This window comes from Solanum verrucosum, unplaced genomic scaffold (assembly GCF_900185275.1).
Source record: "Solanum verrucosum unplaced genomic scaffold, falcon-dt-bn FXZP01000079.1, whole genome shotgun sequence".
NCBI classification, from domain to species: domain Eukaryota; kingdom Viridiplantae; phylum Streptophyta; class Magnoliopsida; order Solanales; family Solanaceae; genus Solanum; species Solanum verrucosum.
This window is the reverse complement of record NW_026020368.1, coordinates 516,075-543,951: the sequence shown is the minus strand read 5'-3', so window position 1 is coordinate 543,951 and position 27,877 is coordinate 516,075. Positions and strand designations below refer to the sequence as shown.

The 27,877-nt window shown below is 34.0% G+C and overlaps 2 protein-coding genes and 1 pseudogene across 3 annotated transcripts; 2 read left to right on the top strand and 1 right to left on the bottom strand.

Moving 5' to 3' along the window:
- The first annotated feature begins 2,096 nt into the window (after positions 1 to 2,096).
- On the top strand, positions 2,097 to 4,332 carry LOC125838072 (uncharacterized). Its single transcript, XM_049517128.1, has 3 exons — positions 2,097 to 3,154; positions 3,632 to 3,860; positions 3,982 to 4,332. The coding sequence occupies exons 1-3, from the start codon at positions 2,283 to 2,285 to the stop codon at positions 4,144 to 4,146; spliced, it is 1,266 nt and encodes a 421-aa protein (XP_049373085.1). The 5' UTR covers positions 2,097 to 2,282; the 3' UTR covers positions 4,147 to 4,332.
- Positions 4,333 to 6,688: 2,356 nt separating this feature from the next.
- On the bottom strand, positions 6,689 to 13,853 carry LOC125838086 (uncharacterized). 2 transcript variants are annotated; one of them, XM_049517142.1, is made up of 13 exons: positions 13,736 to 13,853; positions 12,041 to 12,116; positions 11,746 to 11,805; positions 11,611 to 11,664; positions 11,419 to 11,479; positions 11,136 to 11,212; positions 10,056 to 10,105; positions 9,868 to 9,950; positions 8,558 to 8,628; positions 8,293 to 8,449; positions 7,510 to 7,646; positions 7,322 to 7,420; positions 6,689 to 6,931 (listed from the first exon to the last, which is right to left on the bottom strand). In XM_049517142.1, exons 2-13 carry the CDS (start codon positions 12,077 to 12,079, stop codon positions 6,860 to 6,862), a joined length of 960 nt encoding a protein of 319 aa, XP_049373099.1. In that variant the 5' UTR covers positions 12,080 to 12,116; positions 13,736 to 13,853; the 3' UTR covers positions 6,689 to 6,859. The 2 variants fall into 2 exon arrangements, with proteins under 2 accessions (XP_049373099.1, XP_049373100.1); XM_049517143.1 differs by lacking the exon at positions 13,736 to 13,853 and adding an exon at positions 12,221 to 12,239 and having other exon boundaries at positions 6,734 to 6,931.
- Positions 13,854 to 17,500: 3,647 nt separating this feature from the next.
- On the top strand, positions 17,501 to 19,120 carry LOC125838101 (transmembrane emp24 domain-containing protein p24delta4-like; annotated as a pseudogene).
- Positions 19,121 to 27,877: the final 8,757 nt, after the last annotated feature.

Here is a 27,877-nt window from a genome sequence, read left to right as displayed (position 1 = left end):
TTATTTCAACAAATGTTTCATTCCCTTAGAAAAATGGGGAAAGCTAACACTTATATTGTTTTTTTTATACTTCTTACATGTTTTTTTTGAAAAATTTAAAAATACATATAATTTTAAGTAACATGTCTAAGTATTTTTTTTTAAATTGGGGCCCCCAAAAATATGGATTTTTGGGTCCCCAAGCGATGGTCTTAATGACCTAGTGGTTAAGACGGCCCTGTAAAGAGACAACAAATTCATTCTCCAACCAATGTATGACTTTTTACTCACTCTAACACCCCCTTCACGCCCATGCTCAACTGGATCGAAAGACCAAACGAGGATGAACCTGACTCTAATACCATGAATTTTTGACTAGTGAATTTGTTCAAAAATTCCTGAAATTTTGAAGTATGCAGTTCAAATTCGAGTCATTTTTCATGTAACTGAACTTAAACTAGAAGTGTTTGAAGAGAAAGACAAACAAAAAAAAACATTTTGATGAAAAGGTGAAAGTGTTGGCTTGACTAAGTAATCAATCTTGGCAACTAGTTCCGGTGGTCCTCCTTCCTCCTCTTTTACGCTAATGGAAGAAAATAAATACTTTAGAGTGTTTGATAGGAAGGAAAATATTTTTCGTGGAAAATACTGTGGGAGGTCGAGTGGGGATCGAGTAGGGTGTGGGTGGTGGGTATGGGGGTCACGAGGATGGGTGTGAGGACTGGGGGTGAAGATGAAGTGTGTTGAAGGATGGAAAAGATATCATCAAGAATGTTGATCGTCATTTGTTCAACTTGTTTAATTTTTTACTTTCACGAAGGAGGTCATTTTCCTCTCGTGTTTTAAGAACTTGTTTTTCTAGAAAAAAAATGATCAATCATATATAAGAAAACAAGAAAATATTTTTTGATCCTTCGTACCGAACACTCCCTTAAATGTCATTTCACACTAGAGTAGTATCCGTTTAATTTTTTTCCAGAAATGTTAAGGTTTTCCTCTAAAAAGATTAAAATTAAAATTAGAAGAGGCCTCCTTTTAATTAAAAGGGATTGTAGATTACAAACAAGTGACTCGTGTTATCATTTTCATTCTTGTAAGTTTTTGTTTTCAGTGTGTTATTTTAGATTTATTTATGAAGAATGTGAAATTTCATATTGCAATACAGCAGCATCTTTCATTTATTTTATTTTTAGGGAAGAGATTAAATTATCTCAGAATTATTTTAGTACAAATAATTTTCATACTACCAAGTTATATTTTACTATTAGATATTGTCCTAGCATGAATCCAATATATGTTACTTTATCTGTCTAAATCCCTGTGACATAAATGAAATTTGGAGGGTCAATTAAATTTTTTATATGTTTTAACTTGTTAATTTTTATTTTTACGTTTTTATCAAATAATATATAACGTTATTGTTAAGTGTTGTGTGCTTGTAGCCTTTTATTTGATATCAAAATATTTAAAATTGTTAATTACTTTGAGTTTTAGTATCTTTTACATAATTTCCAAATATACCATTTTTCTAAGTTGTTACTTATTATGGTTTAATAGCACTTGAGTACCACTCTGACTATGAAAACTTATTGAAAGATGAGGAAAAAACATAAACTCATTAAAAAGAAAGTAACACAAAAAAAATTAAAATATAGTGAATATTTGATTTATCCGAGTAAACTCCACCTTTGGCTTGAAAACACACTGCTCATTTAACAACTATGTGCTTACTCGATATCAATTCATTTGTTCTATTTATATTTTTAATATATCAAATGATATATTTAAATCTTTTAGGACATTTCTTCAATTTATAATAATATATTTAATTTAAGATCACGAGATTAATCCGTCTAAAAAATAGGAGGAATGTCCTAAAAAAGATAAGAAAAGAAAGTAGTATTTTACATCGTAGTGGACCGTACAAATGCGACGACTAAATCATTCCGTCTAAACCCAAAGAAAGAAAACTATATGCGGCTTCAAATCCAGCCGTTTGAATATACATCTACGGCTTAAATTAAATCAAAGTGGCTCCACAAATTCACTTTAAACCCGGTCCACTATCATCCCTTACACTGTTCCTCTCTCTCTCTCTCTCTCTGTTTATTTTTCTCTCTCTACCAACGCTCTCTCTGTTTCTCGTTTTGCGCTACTTCAAAGCTTGCTTAACCTGCGCACTTTCAACTGCTAACCTGCGCACTATACCTGCCTGAGTGATGAAGCCGCCATTTCAGTTCGTAATAAGAATATCATCAAGATACAGGATGTAACAGTGATCCAACGGTAGAGATTCGCTAATAATGGAAGGTCAGAAAAGCCAAGCGAAGCTTACGAGGACTCATTCTTCACTTCTCCGATCATCTCCGATGCTCCGGTCGTCTAGCTATAGTGTATCTTCTATTAACGAATTGGTAGATGATCATGAACCGGACATTGAAGAACAGAAGCCCCACAGAACCGGCGCAACTCTGGTTCGATCGGCTTCGTTCCGTTTCTGTGCCGGTACGGGCAGGGTAGCTCCTGTTATAGCGGTTTTCTTGCTCTCTGTTTACGTTCTGTTCTATTTCTTCAACAGGGGTGACAGATCCATATCGGAGAATCTGCTTCTAGTACTGATTTTCTTTGCGATTTTGCTTTACTTCGCCGGAAAGAACAAGAGTACAATTCATCAGGGTTATAATGGGTTGAAGATGACGTGTAATGGGTATGGAAGGAAACTTGGTTTAGTGTCCAATAAGCACGTTAAAGTGCAATGGTTCATTGGGGAGCGGAAATTAGATGTGAAAGAGGAGAAGGGGAAAGTGAGAGAAGGAGTAGAGGTTTACAGCAACGGGGACGTGTATGAAGGGGAGTTTCACAAGGGGTGGTGTAATGGTAGTGGGGTCTACACTTACTCTGTGAACAGTAGATATGAAGGTGACTGGATTGACGGGAGGTACGATGGGTATGGGGTAGAGAGCTGGGCTAGAGGTAGCAAATATAGAGGGCAGTATAGACAAGGACTGAGGCATGGCTATGGAGTTTACAAATTCTTCAATGGAGATATCTATGGTGGGGAATGGTGTAATGGACAGAGTCACGGAATTGGGTTCCAGAGCTGCTCCGATGGCAGCTCTTACATCGGTGAATTCAAATGCGGCGTAAAACACGGTCTCGGCTCTTACCATTTCAGGTAAATTAAAAATTAATTTCTTCATTTGAACTTTGTTTGTCATGGAGATCGTTGTTCATATCTAAAAATTCGAATCCCTAGGGTCTTTTTGTTAGGATTTCGATTTAATCTGTCAGATTTACAGATAGGATCAGTGTCAAACTAGTTATGTTCGACTTTAACTCACGCCCCAAAAACTAGCTCAAAGTGAGAAATGATAAGTCCAAATCTTATAAGGAGACCAGGATTCTCGTCCATCATAGATGTGATATCCCATTGCATTCATCAATTAGTGATAATTTTGTTTTACCGTCTGTTGAATTTTGTGAATTTCTTAGCATCAATCAAGTCCAAACTAAATTATGTATATTTGGATTTTTCTCAGAAGTTCTTTCCCTTTAAAGTGCGGTTAGTGAAGTTCTTGATTGTTTTAGCATTTATGAATATTGAGTGGAAGTATTTCATAAGCAACTTGGTGTTTCACTGGATTTGGTGCAGGAATGGGGATCGATACGCTGGGGAATATTTCGGTGACAAGATTCATGGTTTTGGTGTGTATCATTTTGCCAACGGGCATTGCTATGAAGGGTCATGGCATGAAGGTCGTAAGCAAGGTTACGGAATGTACAAATTTAGAAATGGTGACGCAAGGTGTGGTGAATGGGCCTCTGGCAATCTCAATACTCCATTGCCCCCACTTACTGATGTCGTCCTTCGAGTTGTTCAGGTAAAATTTATTTCTAGTCCAACATGATCAACGAAGATTCATATAGTTTGTGTAGCCCCTATCAACATATGCAACTGCTCAAACATTGACTTGTCGTAATCTTGCTGATTTTTTTATGCAGGCTAGTAGAAAGGCAGCAGAGAATGCAATTAACATACGTAGGGTTGATGATCAAGTGAACAGGGCAGTGATAGCAGCAAACAGAGCTGCTACTGCAGCCCGAGTTGCTGCTATCAAAGCTGTTCAAAACAGGATGCATAGAAAAATTTGTGACACTAACAATTGAAGTTTGATAAATGTAAATTTAGTACTACTATTGGTATGCAAAGTATTGAATGAATATTCCAAAGCCACCCTGGCTGGCAAAATGCCTGCTAGAGGTTGAGTTTAATGCTGTAACTTTTAGTTGACAAACAATTATAACTTGTATATACACTCTTTCAATCGCACATGTATATAGAAGATAAGTGTTGTTCATTTATTGGTTTAGTGTAAACATCAAGTCAGACGCTTATTTGACTATAAATATTTTCACAGGTTGATAATGAGTAATTTATTTGAATTTAGATACTCAATAATTATTTGATTAAGTTACCCTAATTTATTTATAGGAAAATGTTAAGATGAAAAATTAATAACGTTTTGGTTTTTAATTTATAATCTTATTAACAAAGCAACATAAAGTCATGCCTTTAATGGAAAGGGGAGAGTGTCAATTGCTATCCTTTTGTAGTGTTCTCAAATCTCAATTATAGATTCTTGGAACTCTTTGTTCTTTTAAGGCAGCTGCCTTTTTCCAAAAAATCAAAAAAGTGAAAAGCTTTACTTTCTTTATCAAAATATTTTGTAGTATGTTATTTGGAAGTCAATTTTTTTTTCTCCGAGTATGTTATTTCTCCAACAATATCAAGATGTGCAAATCAAACAAGATTAAGAAGTAATCAGTCCTAATATTATCATTTTAGGCAGTCCACCATCCAGCCTAGTAGCCTATCTTACACAAATAATTTGTATTTCATATGTCCTGATTTATGTTATATTTTTTAGTCTGTATAAAAAAAGAATGTTATTTTTCTATAAATGTAAACAGTTTAACTTAAAATTTTGTTTCTTTAGTGAAATGATTTATAGATATGCGATCGATGAGCATATAAATTATAAATTTCAATATTTTTCTTTTAAATTTTAAACTTGGATAACCGTATCGAGTTAAACGGTGTCACGTGGATGGGACGAAGAGAGTACTTTTTAACACTTCTTCTTCTTAATTGTAACTCTAATTTCTTTGACTTTCTTTTATAGAATGTGAAAGTTTCAAAATAATGGTTGGAGAAGGTAAGAGTTAGGTAGAAACATAATTACATGTCTACATAATATAAATTCTACTATTAGTTAATTTTATTTTTTATTTTACTTTGATGGGATAATAATTCTTCCAGATCATTTTATTTGCATTTTTAATCGTATAAGTTTGAAATTTGGACATATTATCTATAGCTAAAAATTGTAGGACCATACATGAATGTCACCTAAAATAAAACCATCTTTACAGAAGCAAAAGAAACTAACAATAAAATAAACCTAGCTTGATTTTCACGACTCTATCATCACTCAGAACTCATAATTATTATATTCAGCAAAAAACTAATAAATAGTAATCTTTGTTTTGGATAATTACGTCTTTTTATATGCATATAAAAAAGTTAATTAGGGGTAGGGGAAAAGAAGGAGATTATAAGATAAGAAATCGAGCCCTCATCAATAAAGTGAAAATTCAGATAGCCAACCAACTGAACTATTAAATTTCCCGAATAATTAATTTCAAAGTCAACAAAAACAAAATTAAAATGCCGTAAGATGAAGGAACTCATATTTTAAAACTTAAATAGTTCTGCGTAGTTATAAATCTCAACCGTCCTTTAAAGAATACTAGGCTGATTTGTGAACACATGTACATGTAATTTTAATGTTTTTTTTAAATATAAAATGTAATGTATCATCATGTAGCAACAAATATAATACATCTAGATAGGATATAGTAGGATATAATCTCCTTTTATATATATAATAATATATCAGGATATTATATAATAATGTTTAATGTTTATTTTCAACAAAATATGGCAAGATTGTTTCACTTTCACATGCCCATGTCTAACACATGTTAGAGATGCCAATTGATATTCTACGTTGTATTTAGTCGTCCTTTCCGGTTATAATTTTGTTAATATATAATTTGACTAGTGATCAAAACGTAGAATGCCAATTGATATTCTACGTTTTTTTTTTTTCACACTTTGCGATGACGATTCCAAGATAAAATAACAAAATGTCATTTTTTCTTCCTAGATGACAATCTTTTGTTTTTTTACGCTTTCCTAGAAGCTCACGTCCTTTTTTCGAATAAGAATGTTTACCATCATTTTCTTTTTTTATACCATAACTTTCATTGATTAAGTGAATAGTTCTGAGGAGCCTAATTTATTGCTTAATTATGGCATATCATGATGCTATATTGATATATATTACTTAATGATTTTTACGTATATTACTATTTTTGTGTTCTTATGATTCGATATACATGATAAAGATACGTTGAAACAGTGACAGGAGAATATACAAGTTACAGCCCCAAAAACTCTTGTTACAACTTACAACTAGAATACAATTGATCATATACATATCTCATGATAGTGTATTTAAGACATAATGCTTAATTTGAATATGAGAAATCATGTTTTGATGTGTAAGGACATAATATATTGATATATTAGTCAAATCAAAAGAAAGTAAGATGTGAGAAATTTAACGTCTGTAGAAAAACTTCCTTGCAAGTAATTTATAAAAAAAGAAAACATGTATTTCTCCTTTGAAACATGTTTCAACTTTGCTCAAAGTACAAGGAGCAAATTGCTCTTAGAATTGTGGTCATAACTTGAATAAGATCATGGCATCAGTTTTTCATCGGATACAAGAAAATGGAAGACAAATAACATGTTTTAAAGTCGCTTTGCTTGTTGGTGAGTACCAGCAGAAAAACCTTCAGAATACGCAGTGTTCTTGAACATTGTCTGCACAAACAAAAAGCTATGGTGAAAATAGCATCTACTTTGAGGAACTTTAAACATAAAAAAGAAAAAAAAATCCTAGCCAAACTTGCTGTTCTGTAAACTATGACAGTTTTGGCTTTAAGAAGTATACAGCAAAATCCCAAAACCAAACTTAGTTCTCCCATTAACATTATGACCAGAATATTATTAATATAACATTATGACCTTTGTTTGACTAATATATCTATCAGAAGCGAAATAAATTGTCTTTTTGGATAGGCTCTCCTACCGTTTTATCGTGTAAGATATATTTGTCTGTTGATGCTTAAATAAAAAATTTGAGAACTGCATAAATGTAAATCATACAATATTTCATCACATGGGTTGAGAAAAGAGGAAGTAGGTACTCACAGCTGTGCTCTTTAGCTCTGTTGCAAGTTTTTTCCTAATTGTATTTGATATGACTTCACCGAGTATCTCACCATATTGCTTTACATTCTCCTCCGTTATCTGGATTTGTTTTGGATATAAGTTTTAACTGGATGTACATTTCTCACTAAAATATTTAGTTATGAGCAAAAAGTGTTTCACTAACTTACCTCTGAAAGAACAAGAGATGATGTTCTCTCTAAAAAGTCTTCAACATATTTTTCGGGATCAGCAAACGAGTTTGATAAGCTAACTGCATTTGATAGTTTCTCCTTCCGCACATCAGTTGATGGCTTAACTGCTTTAGCTATTTGAGTAGAAAGAAATATTGACGTCAGTTTCCTTCATGTTTTTCGCAACCACATTAAATTCCAAAATGAAATCCAACAAGATAAGCTGAATAACAATAACCGTGTGGATCCATTGGCACCAATTCATGGTTGAACTTATATTAAACCACTTCAAATGATCCTTTGGTTTCTCAGAAATTTCTAGTTGGAATACAACCACATACACTATCAAGAACGACCATTGTCACGTAAAAATGAAAAGAAAAAATAGACCCCTATAGAAGGAAACCATTAGATAGACACCTCAATGGTCTTATCAACGTTTTGAAATTAACCTTCAAGTGAAAAGTTAAAAAATTCAAATCTCCCCTCTAGACTGGAATGTTGGCAGAATTAGAGGGTTGGAAGATGCTTGAAGCAGATCTGGATGACCATTCCTCTGTGCATCATGGACTATATGGCTAGAAAGGAATAAGAGACATTTACAGAAACATACGCAGATGGTTTTGGGAACTCCAGTGAATCTAATTTCTTGGAGGTTTGGATTCTCACTAGATAGGGTGAAGAAAAGGACAATGCTGACCATCAATAGATTAAGGTGCATAAATCTTGTTCAGATGCAACACTGCAATCAGTAAAGCATTAACGTCGCCATAAGTTTACCTGTACCTCCAGTTGACTTGTTATTGACAGGGGCATGATTCATGTCAGAAACTTGCGAAGGAGCTGCTTTGTCTGATTGACCTGGTATGGCAATTGCATCAGATGGTACAAGAGACGCTAGATCAGGAGGTTGATCCTTTCCTACTGGAGGATTAGCCTTCAAAGTGGGGAAAAAAGTTATGTAAGAAACAGGAGCAAAATTATTTTTCAGACGATTCAGTGATCAAGCATATGAATTTAGCCAAGCTACTAGATAAAAGATCACCTCAAGGTCCACATAGACTGGTTGCTTTCCTATGGAACTCAGAAACTTATCAAGACCGCGAGCATTAAGAGCTGCAAGAAGTATCTCAGTTACATAATCAGAACCAGACAGTCAAACATGTAATGCAGAATTCTGTATTAAGCTCAAATTGATAATCCCCAATATTCTAGTTCTGGAAAAAGAGACTGCAAATTTGTATCTCTCATTAATATTTCAAAACTTCCTAATAAAATGTCATGACCAGTAGGAGACATAATCAGCCACTTTAATTTCCTAATCTCTATTGATTTTCATAAACACTTGCAGCACAATTGAAAGGTATCATTCTCCAAGTAAATATGAAAAGTAAATTGAAGGAATGACACAAAATAAACAAGGGCTTGAAGAGTATTAAAGAGTAATGTACATTAATTTTACAGTTGATAAAAGCAAGAAATCACAGTAAGGCAGTAACAATCAAAATCTCATGTGGTTAGTTCAAGGTAAAAGACACTGATATTTGAAATTAAAGTGCAATACAAAATAAGTTTTTAAGATTGAAGAACACCCACTTGTGAGTGTTGTGACTTCTCATAATTTATTTCTCAGAGCATAGAAAATTACATGTAGTGACAACTTACAACATTACCTCACTAAATTTTACAAAAGGCATTATGTGTGAGAAATAAGACAAACAGAAAGACGATTGAGAGAATGCATCAAGAAAAATGTGTTGTGTCTGGGCTCTTTTATATTCACTCTTTTCAATGTATACCAGTACATGCTGGAACTCTATATACACTTTATACGATCTAATGCTCCCTCTTACAGAAATCATATGCACGAAGCTTGAGAATCTTTTCTATGACAGTGAAAATCACTTCCTATGAGCTTGGTCCTCTCGTGAAACACTGGATTTGATGCAATATAAAGTGCCTTTTAATTGTCACACACAACTTTCATATGATCAATCTTTGCAAACTTCATTCTTTGAGTAATTGTTTGTTCCATATAAGTTCCTAAGAGGCCATCATCATGGCTCGATAGTAGCCATCACGATGACTCAATATTCTTCTTCTACACTAGATCTGACAACCACATTTTATTTCTTTCTCTTCAATACATTAAATTACTAATAAGTTGAGTTTCAAAGTACTTTGATAGCTTCATGGTTTTGGGGTACATTGTTTTGCAATGTATACTTTCTCCTAATATGTGACTTCAGGAGAGATAAGAATCTTGAAGAAAAAAACTATTTGTTTAGCTAAAAAGTCCTCGAAGTATATGAGGATAATGAAAGTGAAAATCTACTACAAAGTGGACCATCTTACCAATTGTTGTATCATTTGAGAGTGGGTGGAAGAAGCAGCATTCCTGTGTTTTAAATCCCTGATCCAATAACAAGGAAACACACCTTGGGAAAAGTAAGAGCAAGTTATCATCTTAAGAACCGTTGACAAAGGATCGTGAAAAACATCAGAAATTTTACTGTAGCTTAGGAAAAGAGTGAAATGAGTACCTTGCTGATTCATTTACAAGTGCAAAAGGGGTGACACAACCAAGCGGCACCTTACATAATAATGAAGAAAAAAACATTAGAAGGGCTTGCCAGAAAAAATTAAGCTGTCAGCAAAAGATATAGAGGAATGATTCTGATCTCTCCACAGCATACATTCTGTTCAAGCCAATAATCTATAAGTTACTTGTTAAAGAAAAAAATTCCACTTCAAAGAATATCCTATAAGTTTGTTGCAGAAGAACATCACCAAATTTAAACAATATTTCCTCTACAAGATTGAAAACTAACTCAGCATCTACAAAACAGATGTTAAAAGGCAAGGAAGTGAGGAACTATCTTTCATTAAGGACCAGCTATTGAAAGGCAAGGAGCTATCTTTCATTAAGGAGGTTCTTACCATCCATGGTTTCTTACTGTCCAAGGTTTTCAAGAACGAAAATATGAAAATTTCAAGTAGGATATAACTTTTATAATGCAATTGCATTGCAGTACTTGTTAGAGTTAAACACAAAAGGTTTCGACAGAGAAATTCAAACACTAAAATTCGAGTTTATTACTAGCCAGATGATTTCTTCATTGACCTCAGCAGTTGTGTAATACCATGAGAAAAATTCTGGTTGAAATAGCAATACTATTTCTACAAAAGAAATCCCATAATCAGTGCATTTCATTTTTTACTCCTTCAAGCACTTTGGAAAGGAGGAGGTCTAAAAAACCTCAAATTTAGTATGCCATGTTCAGTTACACCACCTATGTGATAGGGACTCAGTATAAAAGTGGACTGAGGTATCATGTAAGTCTTGAGTCTAGAGTATAAGATATAAGCTTAAAGATAAGTTTATCCTCCCTTCTTCAAAACTTAGTTGACCCATTTTCCTTTTATTCTGTCCAAGTTGACCCGTTTAAAATGGCAAAATATTCCATCTTCAAAAGCAACTTTATATAGGTTAATAGTGCTTCGTTTCTGATGGCATGTAGCAGTTGTACAAATCGCAAAACAGGGTCTAAAAACTAACAGTAAGACATAAGAAAATCCAGAAAACCAGGGGAAGGGGGGAGAAACAGCACACAAAGACATACCTGAAGTACTTCTCCAAGTGCTTCTTCAGGAGCCATTCTTAACCCTCCTTTTCCCAAACCAAGCCTCTGAGACAAAACTGCTCAGTTTCAACAGAATGCATACATACGTTAAAAATCAAAATACTTCAGATTTACATAAAATGGAGATATGGCATGTAGTACAGCAGCAGTCTCTACTAATACACAAAATATGATCATTGGTATTCTGTTCCTATGCACATCACTCATATAAGAGAAATTTTATGACATTGTCCCAAAGTAATGGAAACCAAAGAATGGATACCTTTCAAATCTACATTGGTTTTTGCCATTGCAGAAACAACATAGAACCTGTGTTTCTTATCCTGCATCAGAAATAAGGTGTGCATATTATATTTTAGCACAAGAGCTTGGGTGGATTTAAGTTGGAGTTACCAACTTCTTTTGACTTAAAAGAAGCTAACATACAAATATTTCCACATTTAGTCTGCCATACCTTCAAGAATAAGTTTTTACTCAATGCCCCATTCAGATGCCCAACATGCTTTGCCTGAGCGAATGAGAACTTAAAGCTGTAAATTGTTAATCAAAATGGAAGAACAATTAACAGGGATTCAACATATTTACTTACCTGTGCTTCAACTGTCAAAACCACTGGGTGTTCATGTTTGGTGAAATCAAGTTGAAGTTCCTAAAAAGAACACAAAAATATTGATTACTTACAGTAAAGTTCTTGCTGGCATAACATCCCATCCTCGAGGATGCTAAGAATGACAACATATTCAAGTTATCAACAAAAGACAAGATAAGCTATTAGTACTTTGCAACAACTTTAACATTATTTTTGAATAAGACCCTCTTGACTTGGAATTAACATTTCCAAATACATACTAAAACAACTAGAGATCTGTAGATGCAGATGGAACCTGTAAACGGGCAAGCAATTGCTCCTTAGTATAACCCATTTTGTCTTTGTGGAGATCTTCTCTACAAGTCCACTCTCTGCAAATAACACCCAAAAAAAATATTATTGGAGATATTACAACAACAACATACCCAGTGTATCTCCACAATTGGGGTCTGGGAAGGGTAAAGTGTACGCAAACCTTATCCCCTACCTCATGGAGATAGACTGGTAGAGAGATTGTTTCCGAAAGATCTACAGCTAAAGTAACACATGAAAAGGCAATTTGAAAAAAAGACAATACAAAGGCAAAACAAGGCATAGAAAATAAGACATAACAAATACTCCCTCTGTCCCATTTTATGTGGCAACATTTGACCGGGCACGGAGTTTAAGAAACAAATGAAGACTTTGAAATGTTTACCAAATTGCCCTTTAAAAAGTAGACTCAATTTTCTCTCTCCTCATAAATGTATTGAAGTATTATTTTAAGATTAAGTGAAACCAACAAGGATAAAAAAGGAATTGTACTTTAAATACTTACTACTCCCTCCGTCCCTATTTACTTGTCCATATTTCCTTTTTTAGTTGTCCCTATTTAGTTGTCCATTTTGACAAATCAAGAAAGGACAACAAATTTTTTCCTATTATACCCTTATTTACACTTCTTGAAAATTGTAAAAGTGTATGTTGTTTCCCTCCAATTTATTTCACTTTAATTCAAATAAGTGGTTGTAATTTTGAAGTGAAAAGTTGTCATAAGGGTAAAATTGTAACTTCACTGTGCTAATCATTGTTGCCTTAATCTGTGTGCCATTTCTAAAGTGGACAACTAAAAAGGGACGGAGGGAGTATATAAGGAAATGTGACATTCTTTTTGGGACTGACCAAAAAGGAAATGGTGCCACATAAAATGAGACAGAGGGAGTAATAGAGAATGCATAACAGACAAAAAAAAGTAGAATAGTATGATAAACGAAGCACAAGAAGCAACAGGTAGTAGCACTATTCAAAGAACAATAAACTACAAAAACAATGCTAATACTATCTACTCACCAAGCCTACCCACAAGGAAGCAAGACAATCTTCAACTACATTCTACCCTAATTCACGACATCCATATTCTCTTACCTAAGGTTATGTCCTCAGCAAGCTGTAGTTGCGTCACGTCCTAACTAATCACCTCTCCTAATTAATTCTTCGGCCTACCTCCTATCCCTTGCAATTAATTACCAATAAATTTAAGGGCCTCTGGGGATGGACTGACCTAGATTTTGGGCATTAAGTTAATTAATTGATCTCAAATGCTTATATTTGGTATGGTACAAAATTGATATTGGCAGTATAAGTACTTCTTATTCTCTTTCTCCTTTTCTCTTGTAAGTACAACTTCTCAAATTCTCAAAAATAGATTATTACACCTTTCGACTTTTGTCACAAACAGTTTATGCTCTCACCAACTATGAAAAAAATCTCTACAGTTTAAGTTTCTAGAAAACAGAACAGCAATACTCAAAAGGCAGAGTAGTACACAGCTTAGGAGCTATTATCACATGGAAGCAAATAAAAGAAAAAACACATTCTCATAAAATTCACAAATACAAGTCGGAGCTGAAATTAGGCAAAGCATTTGCTCCGATTCACATTAGGTAGTTCTCCATTAAAAACTCATCGGAAAAAATGGGTTAAAAAAGTTACAGTCGGAAATGGAACTTACAATTAGATTTCGCCGCAGAAAGGGATGGAAGAAGGGCGAATCCGCAGCTCAGAAAACTTTGCCTAAATTTGGATTTGCTGTTTCTTATTATACGACTTTTTGGCCCAAATAGCTCCACAATTTTAAGTGTTGGTTTATCTTGGTCCTTTAAGTATGAAAAAGAGATAGAAAACTATTCCAGGTTAACAATTTTGGTGCACTGTTAGTCCTCAACTTACGGATCTAGACGGAAGTTGACTATCTAACGGAATTGCATGACCAGAGCTTAGGGTGTGTTTGGTATGAAGGAAAATGTGGAAAACAAGTTGATTTTTGACTTATTTTCTCATGTTTGGTTGGTGAGTAGAAAATATTTTCCGAAAATTTTTTTTAGTGTTTGATTTATGAATGAAAAATATTTTTGAGAAATATCTTTTATTTTTACTAGAGTAGAAAATAATTTTTGAAATTGAAAATAGTTTTTAAAAACAAACTTAAATTTTTTTTGGGGGGTGGGTGTGGTAGGGAGTGGGTGAAGGGGGGAGTCGAGGGTAGGGGTGAAAAATTGAAAATTTTTGAAGTTAAAAATATTTTTGAAAAACAAACTTGAAATTATTTTTTGGGGGTGGGGGGAGCTAGTAGGGGGGTGGGTGGGGGTCGAGGGTAGGGGTGAAAAAATGAAATTTTGAAATCGAAAATATTTTTTAAAAACAAACTTGAATTTTTTTTTTTTTTTTTGGGGAGGGGGGTGGAGGGCTGGTAGGGGTGGGTGGGTGGGGGTTCTAGGGGTGAAAAAATGAAATTTTGAAATAAAAAATATTTTTTTAAAAAAAACTTAAAATTTTTGTGGGGGTGGGTGGGTGGGTAGGAGGTGGGTGGGGGGCTCAAGGGTAGAATGAAAAAAATGAAATTTTGAAGTTGAGAATATTTTTTAAAAACAAACTTAAATTTTTTTTTTTGGGGGGGAGGGAGGGTTAGGGGTGGGTGGGTGAGGGGTCGAGGGTAGGGTGAAAAAATGAAATTTTGAATTTGTAAATATTTTTTAAAAACAAACTCAATTTTTTTGGGGTGGGGGGGGGGGGGGGGTGACCGGAAAAGGGGGTGGGTGATCGAGGATTGGGATGGAAAAAAAAAATTGAAGTTGAAAATATTTTTTAAAAACAAACTTAAATTTTTTTCTTTTTGAAGGGGGTTGGGGGCTGATAAGGGGGTTGATGTGGGGGGGGGGGGCGAGGGTAGTGGGTGTGGGGTAAAAAAATAAAAAATTGAAATTAGAAATATTTTTTAAAAACAATTTTTAATATTTTTTTGGGAGGGGGTGGGGGTAGGGCTGAGGGTAAAAAAATTGAATTTAAAAACAAGCTTTAAATTTATTTATTTTTTATTTGGGGGGGGGGGGGGTTGGTTGGGGAGTGATTTGAGGGTAGGGACAAAATAAATTAATTTTTTCAACAAAAAAATAATTGTAATTTGAAGTTGGAAGAGAGTTTTGGAAAATGTTTTCCTTAAGTTTAGAAGGGAAGTCATTTTCCTTTAATTTGAGGAAAATGAATTGATTTGGAAAACATTTTCCAAAACATTTAGCCCAACCAAACATGAGAAAATTGGAAAACATTTTTCGGAAAATATTTTCCTTCATACCAAACACACCCTTAGTCTTTTACCCAAATAGTCCTTTTAAGGTTTGGTTTTACTTCTCTTTGAAATGACATTGGGCAAATAATATGAAAATGTTTAAAATAAATTAATTAAAGTTTGTGAAATGATTTAAATCTGCCTTTCGGAGGGTCAAATATATTCATGTTTTTACCACATTAGTTCAATATTCTTATTCATTAACCGTGATAACTTTTAGATACATGAATTTTTTTTTATAAAGTAAAATGATTAAATTTACCTTTGAACCGAGTGAGATAATCCATAGGCTAAAATTGTGTAGCTATATTTGCTTTAGTATTAGAAAAGTTGAAACGGAGCTCTAACATTGATATTAATGATTTGAGAAGAATTGGTGATGGAGTTGTATCAATGAAGTTCCAACAAGATTAGAAGTTTTAACTTGATGGTGCAATTGTTTATTAATTGAATTTCATTTGAAATAATTTAAAGTATGAGGATGATTAAGTTGAGCTTAAAAGACTTTATTTATCTTAAAATTCAAGTTATTTCGAATTCACCTAAAATCAACACTTCTACAAGTTAAGTCAACTTAAATACATATATATTTTTTTATTAACTAACTATTTAAGCTTTGTGTCAAATCACCATACAAATAAACTGAAACAATGTATTTTAAAAATGGAAAAGGGTCAAATATACCCCTATACTATAGAAAATAGTTTATATATATCCTTCGTTATTCTTTCGGGCCAAATATACCCCTCCCATTATACTTTGGGCCAAATATACCCTTTATTCGTTAAATATGTGGGTCCCAACCTTAGAATAAACATGTGAAAGGTTGGGATTAATTTTAAAAACTCAGACCATTTTTATCCAGTTAATACCCAAAATACGTAATTACTTGAAGGGTTGAGATTAATTAGATGGACCCAAATAATTTCTGTCCCTGCCAACAACAAAAATAACCCATAACCCAACCCAATAAAGCTTCAAATCTCAACAACGGAGTAATGTAAAAGTTATTTTCTTCAAATCAGTTTCTATCACTTCGATAATAATTGTATTCACTTAACTTGATGATTCTCAACATCCAAACACACATAATACTTCAAAAATCTCAGTAACTTAATCGATGAGTCGACAACAAAAAATTATTGAAGAACTTTGATTTTTCAATCTCTATTTTTGAATTTAAAGAACCCAAAAATTGAATTCAAATTAATCGTAGTAGACGAGAAAATCTCAGCTCAAAGAAACAATAACCTAAATAATTTTCCAGTACTCGATTGATTTACAACAACTTTCAATCACAAACTTTAAAAGTTTATCGGCCACAAATTCAAAAGACAAATCCAGCAACTTTGTTTTCAACTTCTCCACCTATTGTGCATTCTAATTTTAGCACATCAATCCAAATCAATGGAGTTTCAAGCACCGCCTTAATTGAACTTTCAAAAAATTCAGAATTGAACTCAGATAATAAACTCAACAAGAATAGTAGAACACACAGAGATTTTTTTAAAATGTTTTGTATCTCAGAAAAAAAAAATAGGAACAGTAGTTATAAAAATGAGCTTTCATGTATCAGTTGACAATTTTTTTTTACAAACATTTAGTTTTGGTTTTGTTTGACTTAGAGATGATTTGGCAAATAAAGTATTTTAGTGAGTTATTTTGGATATTAACCGGATAAAAATGATCTGGATTTTTAAGATTAATTCCAACATTTCTCATGATTATTCTAAGGTTGGGACTCACATATTTAATGGATAAAAAGTATATTTGGCCCAAAGTATAACGAAAGGGGTATATTTGACCCAAAAATATAACAAAAGGTATATTTAAACTATTTTCTATAATACAGAGGTATATTTGACCATTTTCCGTTTTAAATTTTTTTACTCCATAAGATATACTAGTACATTTTGATTACATAGCGCCAAGCTCAATCCACTCACGTAAATCACGTGTCAAATATGACACAATACAATTATTCTCACCTACCTACTATATTGAAACTAACCAAAATTCTATTCTTACCAAAACTGTCCGATTCTGCAAATCCCAGTTTACTTACAGATACACTGTATGCTTTATAAAGGTATGAGATTTCTTTCTTTTTGTGCGTATGAATTGTGATTGCTGAGAGAACAGGGGAGGAGAATGAAGTTGATGGAGGTATTAAAAGTAGTTGTGGTGGTGGCTATGGTGATGATGATGGCGGTGGAAGCAAATGGCTAGAATTGCCGAATTCAGAGACTAAGTGTGTATATGAGGATATCCGTAATAATGTTGTTGTTTTGGGTGAATATATTGTCATCCATGCTGATGAGGAGCACGCTCAAGCTAATTTTATTCCAACTATCTCTGTTCGGGTAATTAATTAAATCCATGTATAGATTTGGGGATTAATTTTCTATATGAACCTTGATTAAGTTTTATGGGTTCAAACATTGAAGGTTCTTAGAAGTGATGGGTTCATAATTTATGCTCTGTGGTAAAATTCAGAATCTAATGATAGGCTTGGTTACTGAAATATTGGGATAAAAAGAATTTAACTTACCAAAGGGTGGAATTAGAGGGTTCAATTCACGAATGCAAGGGTTCAATCTATATACTCATTTATTGATATGCTTTACTTGATCCAGCCGAGGGTCTATCAAAAAAAGTCTCTCTATCTTCTCAAGGTATGGGTAATGTTGTGTGCATCTTCTCCAGATCCCATTTGTGAGACTACAGTGAGTAAGCTATTGTTGTTGTTTTAAGAGTTCGAACTATGGAGCTAGTGCGAGAGAATAATTGATTATGAGAGCAATTCATGGTGCAACTATGTCGAAATGTATCTGCAAATATCAAGTTTTTATGCCGTGTTTAAGTGTTGTAACAACATTTGGATCATTTTAATTCCCATCAAATTGCGTAATCGATTAAACATACATACATGATTACTCTTATTAAAATTCTTAATTCAGTTCAGATTAGCAATGGCAATATGATCTAAACATTCTTTTCAGGTTACATCACCATTTGGAAACAACCTCCACCATGAAGAAAACGCCATTTATGGTCGATTTGCTTTTACAACGTTTGAGCATGGAAACTATTTGGTGTGCTTTCGGATGAATAGCCACGTCCCAGGTAATAAAATGCGGCTATATCTCTTCAGTGGAAAATTGGAATTGATGCCAGGGATTGGGATTCAATTGCTCGGAAAGAAAAGATAGAAGTAAGTACGTACACAATGACATTACCATCCTCCTGGTACCAATCTCAGTGCCCTTTAATTTTTTTAAACTTGTATTGTTTGCTCCTCTTTTTCCTTGTAGGGCGTTGAACTTGAGTTGATGAAATTGAAAGGGTTGGGGCAAGCCGTCCATGAAAACTTACTGTACCTGAAAAAGAGGTAATTTACGGTTTGAATAAGCAGGGGTTACTATAGTCTCCCAAAGTTGATGGCGTAATTTTAAGTAGTAGAAGATCCATGCTATAGCAATTGCTTGTGGATCGAATTTGGAGTACTTAAAAGAGAATGTCACGTTGTTGATTTCATCTGTTTCAAAAGTCATACACAAAATGTTTAAACTTAAATTGATTTGTTTATTACCAAACATACATATTATCGATAACTAAACGTGCAGGGAGGAAGAAATGAGAGGAGTGAGTGAGAGAACGAATGGAGCAGTGGCATGGTTCAGTATGATGTCCCTTAGTATCTGCATAATCGCTGCAGCTGTGCAAATATAGTATTTGAAGCGCTACTTTAGGAAGAAAAGGCTCATATAGTTTTTCTTCTTGTGGCCATAGGTTACATACAGATAAAATCATAAAATATCAACACAAATATTTTCCCTTTGTACCAAAAGAGTATCGGAATTACAGAACAATTTCTGTAATTCCGAGATTGACCGGAGTTGGAATCTAAGTTAGCAGCAGTGGCAGATATCGCTTGAATTTTCTATGTCAACAATATCTTTAAGCCGCATGATTGAATTAGTTGGAGAAATGACAATAGTTGAATTGTAATCTCCCCTCAAATTTAGCTTTATAACAGTAATTTTTGTTGTGGTTTCAGATATTACACTAACCTCTCCTATATTATTTAAGCTCAATGTATTATTACAATTTATCATGAATTGACAAAATTTATGCTGATTGTCTAATTTATTGTAAATGACCTCTCTCCCTAGCATTTGTGGTGCTTTGATCCAACTTTCACTCTGTCACGTACAAGGCAAACTTATAAGTTTGTCATTCTCAGATACTATTAGTTGTATTAAGAGATCTATAACCAATTAAGTTTTCTTCTTTATTTGGTAAATAAAAATGATTTTTCAGTCAACAAAGACTGGACATTGCCAGAAATTATAATCAGAAAATTTGACATTAAATTCATTGATATTACTATCATAAAAGGAGAGACAAATGCAGAAGAATTATAATTAGAAGACTATGAGCCTGAGGGAATTGACAGCCTTTGCAGTAGTGAAATGACCTTTTTATTAAAAACTCACTTAAATATACATAAATTACGTGATTGTAAACCAAATTATTTTTATGTACCAATTAACTTGGGATTGGTAAACTTTAAATCTTGAATCCTATCTCATTATACCTACTTCTAGCTAACCCGAAATAGGAGAGAAAAAAAAATAAATAAAGGCAAGAGTAGTGATGAAGACTTTTTGTGTTACAAGTTACCTCTAATATTTATCAAGTGATTTTTGTGTTACAAAATAAAATCTCAGCATGATTTGAAGAAGTAGTGACAATAGACTGCTTTGTAGATCGCCATGATATAACAGTACCTCCGTATGTAAATAAATAGCCTGTTTGAGATCGAGCTTTATGTGGGTCAGATAAATAATCTGCATGACCAATAAGATCTGCACTATCTTTGTTAGTATAAATAGACCCATATCACTAGTCCCCTTTAGATATTGCAATATATGTTTAATTCCATTTCAATGTCTTCGTGTAGGGGAAGAACTATATCTTGCTAACAAATTAACAGAAAATGCTATGTCAGGTCTCGTAGCATTAGCAAGATACATAAGTGCACTAATTGCACTAAGATAAGGTACTTCAAGACCAAGAGGTTCCTCATTCTCTTCTTGAGGTCGGAACGGATCTTTACTCACTTTAAGTGACCTAACAACCATTGGAGTCCTTAATGAATGTGCTATGTCCATGTAAAATCGTTTCAAAATTTTCTCAGTATATGCAGATTGATGGATGAAGACCCTGTCTACTAAATGTTCAATTTGTAGACCAAGACAAAGTTTTGTCTTTCCAAGATCTTTCATCTCAAATTTTTTCTTTAGATATTCAATTGCTTTTTGAACCTCTTTTGGGTTCCAATGAGGTTTATGTCAACAACATAAACAGCAAGAATAACAAACCCTGATATTGTTTTCTTAATAAAAATACAAGGACAAATTGCATCGTTTATATAATCTTTTTTTATCAAGTACTCACTGAGGCGATTATACCACATGCGCCCTGATTGTTTTAAGCCGTATAATGACTTTTGTAATCTGATTCAGCACATTTCCCCAAATTTTGAACTATATGCTTCGGGCATTTTAAGTCCTTTCGAAATTTTCATATAAATTTCATTATCATAGTCGATACTAGGTCTTTGAGAGAATCCTTGTGCAACAAGGCGTGCCTTGTATTTTACAATTTCATTTCTCTCATTTCTTTTTCGCACAAAAAGCCATTTATAGCCAACCGATTTTACACCATTTGAGGTTTGGACTACAAGTCCAAAAATCTTACGTTTAGCAAGTGAGTCTAATTCTGATTGAATTTTCTCTTGCCATTTTGGTCAATCACATTTTCGTCGACATTCTTCGACAGATTTAGGCTCAAGATCCTCTCTGTCTTGCATAAGAGTAAGTGCAACATTATATGCGAAAACATTATCCACTATAATTTTTGATCGATCTAAACTTATCTCATCACTCGTAAAACTTATTGAAAGTTCTCCATTCACTTGAGTCTTAGGTTCACTGATCTCTTCAGGAATATCAGGATTAATCAAGCCTTGAATTTCTTCATGAGACTCTTTTATAGTGTCATTTTTATCATTTTTTGCGGTTCTTTTTCTAGGATTTTTGTCTTTTGAACCCAATGGTCTCCCATGCTTCAGGCGTCTTTAAGATTTAGAAGCCATGACACTTGTAGATGGTCCTTTTAGGGTGTAAATTCGGATAGGCACATTCACTGCTGGAATATGTGACTTTGTTATCCTTTTCAAATCAGTAACTGCGTCTGGCATTTGATTTGCTAAGTTTTACAAATGGATGATCTTTTGGACCTCCTCTTCACATATAGGGAAACGTGGATCAAAATGAGATAATGATGAAACTTTTCATGCAATTTCACTTTTAAGTTCTTTTTTCTCTCCCCCTAATTGCAGAAAAGTTGTTTCATCAAATCGACAATCTGCAAATCTTGCTGTGAACAAATCTCCCGTTAATGGCTCAATGTAGCGAATTATAGAGGGTGAATCAAACCCAACATATATGCCTAACCTTTTTTGGGGGCCATCTTAGTGCGCTGAGGTGGTGCTAGGCACATATACAACGCATCCAAAAATTCGCAGATGAGCAATATTTGGTTCATGACCAAATACCAATTGTGACGGGGAGTATTTATTATAATTTGTTGGTCTAAGATGAATGAGTGCTGATGCATGTAAGATAACATGACCCCATATGGTAGTAGGTAATGTCGTTTTCATAAGTAGTGGTCTTTAATCAATTGTAGGCGCTTAATAAATGGCTCTGCCAGGTCATTTTGAGTATGAACATAAGCAACAACATGGTCAATTCTTATCCCAATTGATAAGCAATAATCATCAAAATCTTGGGATGTAAATTCTCCAGCATTATCAAGGCGAATAGCCTTAATAGGATAATCTGGAAATTGCACCTTTAATCTTATTATTTGTGTCAATAATTTTGCAAACGCTAGGTTGCGAGACGATAAGAGACACACATGGAACTATCTTGAAGAAACATTTTTTAGGATCATAAAATATCTAAACAACCCACTAGATGGGTGAATAGGTTCACAAATATCCTTACGTATACGTTCTAAAAATTGAGGGGATTCAATGTTAACCTTTATTGGAGATGGCCTAGTAATCAATTTGTCTTGACAACAAGTACCATATGAAAACTCATCACTCGTAAGAATCTTCAAGTTCTTTAATGGATGTCCATTTGAATTTTTAATGATTCATCTCATCATTATTGATCCAGGATGACCTATTTGGTCATGCCATAACACAAACATATTTAAATCAGTAAACTTCTGGTTTATGATTGAATGTGTTTCGATTGTACTCATTTCTGCATAATATAGGCCAGAAGATAAGGTTGGTAATTTCTCCAAAATGTATTTCTGGCCTGAGACATACTTGGTTATACTAAGGTATTCAATATTCATTTCATTTTAGTGTCTCAATATGATATCCATTTAGGCGGAAATCTTTGAAACTGAACAAATTTCTTGGGAATTTAGAAGAGAACAACACATCTTCTATATCAAGTTTTGTCTCCTTAGACATAAATATAGTAGCTCTTCCGGAGCCTTCAATCAATTTCGAATTACCAGAAATTGTAGTAACATTTGCTTTTCTTCTAAGCAAGTAAAAAAAGTATTTCTTTATATTTAAATATGGCATGTGTTGTTCCACTGTCAGCTACACAAATGTCTGCATGATCTACTATTGATCCAAACGAAATTTGGGGCATATTCATATTTTCTTGAAAACATATATAACAAAGTAAAATATTACTAATAAACAAGGATATTATATTTACAAGGACTAGGAAAACATAAACATACCAACTAAAACAAACAAACAGAAAATGAAATTATCTAGATTATCGCGGGATCGTCACTGATAGTTTTTCTTTCAGGGAATACAAAGAAATCAGCTACATCCAGATGCATAGGCTCAACATCATTTTCAGAGATGAAATTTGCTTCTACATTATTATTCATCTTATGTATGGGCTCAACATTATCTTCAGAGATAAAGTTTGCTTCTGGATTATTATCACCCTTTTTCAAGGATGCTTGATAGAGCTGAACCAGACGCTTAGATGATCGACAAGTACGCGACCAGTGCCCCATTCCTCCACATCTATGACACACACTTTCTACATTTTTCTTTTGCATCACTTCTTGTCTTTCACCCTTCCTTTTATACTGCTGGTCATTTTTTGGTGCAAGGCGACCATCATGATTATAATTTATTTTACAACCACGATCATGACCGGAGCTGTAACACCCCAGAAGATTTTTGAACTAAGACTCAAACCGTTTTTCGTAGTGAGTGAGATTTTACCAAGGAATTTAAAATTTCTTAAGTGTTAAGGTCACTAGATGTAGCACCTTGAGTTTCAAAACGAATTAAATTGGAAATAGCAAAATCTGAAATTTTGCAAGTTATGCTTAAGTATGAGTTTTGGGTCGACTTCAAATGACCATAACTCCTAGCTCAGGATGAGCTAGGTGTGCTACTAGATACCGTAGAAAAGACCTTTGAATTATCTTTCCAACGCCGCCGAGTTTGCTAAGTTTCGAGGTTGGATGAGTGAGATATGGCCTTTTGAAGATAGGCTGTCCAGTTAAGGAAAGTTAGCCGAAAATAAAGAGGGGTATTTTGGTCTTTTCTTTACCCAATCAGATTTAATTCGATTTTAGTAATATTTTAACGGTCTAATCCTATTAGGTTCAGTTTTATAATCCTAAAAATTAGCCTAGGGTTTTAGTTGAGAGTTCAAGAAGAGAAAATAAGAGAGAAGAGGAGAAAAGAGGAGAGGATCAAGCGTTCGTCGAGATTCTTGCGTGTTGTAGCAGATTTTCGCCATGGGTTTGATCCCTAAGAGGTATGTAAGCTTCCATAGTGTTGGGTTCTTTCACCCACACGCCAATCATGATTTATTCAGCGTAATTTCGTTCTTGAAATTTATGGATTTAAGTTCTTGATGAGTTCTTGATAAGTGTTCTTGAAGTTTATTAAGTTTTGAAGTAAGATTCTGCTTAGGTCAACTTTAAACGACCATATCTCTTAGAATATTAAGAGTTACGTGAGCCATAACCTATCCAATTAAAGGTAATTGAATCTACTTTCCAACCCCACCAATTTCACGTCAATCCAATATCTGAGTAAAAAGTTATGACTATTTTAGTAACCTATACAGTGCTGTTACGAATTAGCCGACGGGAAAATATTGAAAATAATTGGTTTTTGTCTTTTTACCTCCAAGAAAACCATCAACGAATTTCTTGACTAATAAAAAGCTCAAAACAATAAGATTTTCATCTTCACTCATGAAAATCATAATTTTTGGCTATAGAGATTTTAAGAAACTAACTCAAGAATCTCAAGAAAGGTCTTCTTGATTGTTAACTTCAAGCTAGGGTTTCAAGGCTTCTAATCAAGTTCTTCTTTAAGATTCTTAAAGATTCTTCAAGATTCTTCAAGAATCTTGTTCTTCTAGGTATGTAAGCCTATCATAGTGTTGGACTAGTTCGTCCTCACGCCCTACACCTACTTTCAGATCAGAAAAAGAGTAATCTAGGATACTTGAGATAAGTTGATTTTGAGTTCTTGAATTCATATTTCTTTTAAAAGTTCTATTCCTAATTATCGAATAGCTATATTGTTATTGAGATCCTTCATATCATGAATCATAACTCTTGAATTCATAATTCAAATTCAAGAGAGAGTTAAGAGTAGAGTTCAAGGAAGCCTTTGAGTTCAATTGTGAATCCTTTGAGATCAACTATCGATTTGAACTAAGTTTTGAGGAAGTAAGTCAGAGAATGAGAAGAGACACATACATGAGTTTTATAATGTTATGTAGACCTACGAGTCAAGTCGTTCATGCCCATAAATTCCGCATGAACTCCAGAAGTTGAGTATCTTTGAGAGGAGTAGTATCTTCAAGTTCTAAGTCTTGAGTATTGAGTTCCTAATCCCCTTTGAGATTATATTTCTAAGCATGGGACTATTACATGTTACCCATAAAGTCTTTGAGTTGAATTGTTCATGCCCATAATTCCGCATGAATCCTATAAGTCGAGCAGTCTTGAGAAGAGAAGTATCTTTGAGTCCTTGAGTTGAGTCGTTCATGGTCATAATTCCGCATGAACCCTCTGAGTTGAGCATTCTTGAAATGAGTAGTATTATTGAAGTTCTTGAGTTCCAAGTATTTGAGTTTTATCTGTGGTTATTGAAAACCTTGCATTGAGTCGTTCATGTCCATCATTCGACACGAACCACATTTCAAGAAGTCTTTTACAAATGTTTTACCTTTGTTTTAAGACTTAAGTTTTGAGTTCAGAAAAGAGTGAAGAGTAAAGTTTGAAGTCCTTTTCTTCAAAAGTATATGGGGACTAAGTATTCCCAAAGAGTTTATAAATGTTTGCACATTTAAATAAGAACGGAAACTGAGATTTCCAAAGGGCCTTCGGGCTAGTTTTCAGAAAAGAGTAATAGCTTTCTAAATGAAGCAAGTAGGGAAACTGAGATTTCCAAGATAGCCTTTGAGCTAAGTTTTTGAGCAATTATCTCAAATCAGCAGAAAGAAGTATGTTTTTTAAAACATAAGAGCTAGTATATTTTTGGGAGTAGTATTGAGCACCGATATGGGGGAGAGTTCAGACAACTCACAGCCCCCATAAACCATGTAGCCATCATGGGTAGAAAAGGGTCATACTTTTTAGATGAATCCTTTTCACATAGACTAGTGGATCCATTAGTAGTTCAGGTCCTATACCTTTGGCCGGGTATAGGATGCGCTGGCAGCGTGAGGTAGATCGCTGTATCATCACTATAGCTCTTATGTGATGGTTGTCGGTTAGAGAAACTCCCACAAAAGTTATTGTATTTTTATATACATCAATTTATTGTATTTTTATATACATTTCAGAGTTATGTTGTATCCTTGCATACACACAGATTTGACAGCATGTTTTTAAACAGTTTGTTTCTTTATATTGCACTTGTTTTAAATTGCTTTATATTGAAATGAGTTCAGTCATATTTAGTTGAGTATTCAAAGTTGAGTATCCAGAGTCGAATATCATATCCTTGAGTTGAGTATCTAATCTCGGAGTTGAGTATCTTATCCTTGAGTACTTCTGAGTTGAGTAAGTTTGAGTAGTTTTGAGTACCCTTGAGTATTCCTTGAGTTGAGTAAGTTCAAGAAGAGGTAAGTATGTTTCATTTCTATCAAGTTTCAAGCTTATGTTTATGTTTTAGAATTCCTCTTACATGCTCGTACATTCCACGTACTGAGCCATTTGGCCTGCATCTTCTCATGATGCAGACACAAGTATTCAGGATCATCAACAGGAGCTTCGTTGATACATCCGAGAGTTCGAGTTAGCTATGGTGAGCCTCCTTGGTTTCAGAGGATTTCATTTACCTTTCAGTTATATCAATTGTTAGGATGTCGTGGGTCTTGTCCCGACTTCCATCTTTATCAGTTAGAGGCTTCATAGATAGTCAGTACAGTTGAGAAGTTTGTATCATTTATTTTATTAAATGTTTTAAAGACTAAAGTTGCCTTTTTATGGCGAGTTGTATATATTTTATTATACAGAGTTTTCTTTGGACTTGAAGTTTATATTTAAGTTTTATGAACTTTTATTTCAGTTTTTAAGCTTTGTATGCTTGAATCAGTTTTCCGCTTGTAGTCAGCCAGGATGAGGGTTCGCTTGGGGACCAGCAATGGTCTTCGAGTGCCGGCCACGTCCAGGGTGTAGGCTCGGGTCGTGACAAGAGCCACGACCACGATAGGAGCCACAACCTTTTTCTCATTGGTGATAATATGCCTGATTCACTTCAGGGAATGGCATAGAACCAACGGGCCAACTTTGATGATTTTTCATCAGTAGGTCGTTATGTTGTTCAGCAATAAGAGGATGTGAAAGTAATTCAGAATATTTTTTAAAACCCATTTCTCGATATTACTGCTGCAGGAGCATACTCGAGGCATGAAATGTGGAGTATGTTTTCTCAAGCTTATCATGTTCAATGACATCTTCTCTACATAAATTTAACTGTGATATAATTCTATACATGGAAGAAATATATTCAGTTATACTTTTAAAGTCTAGTAACCTCAAATTAAACCAATCATGACGCGCTTGTGGAAGAATGACCAACTTCAGGTATGTTTTCTCAAGCTTATCATGTTCAGTGACATCTTCTCTACATAAATTTAACTGTGATATAATTCTATACATGGAAGAAATATATTCAGTTATACTTTTAAAGTCTAGTAACCTCAAATTAACCAATCATGACGCGCCTGTGGAAAAATGACCAACTTCAGGTGGTCATATCTATCTTTCAAATTAATCCACAGTATAAGGAGGTCTTTAATGGTGAGGTATTGCATTTTCAACCCCTCGTCAAGATGGTGACAGAGAAATATCATATCTTTTGCACGTTCTTGGCTGGATGCCTGGTTATTATCTTTGATGGTGTCTACCAAACCCATCGCATCC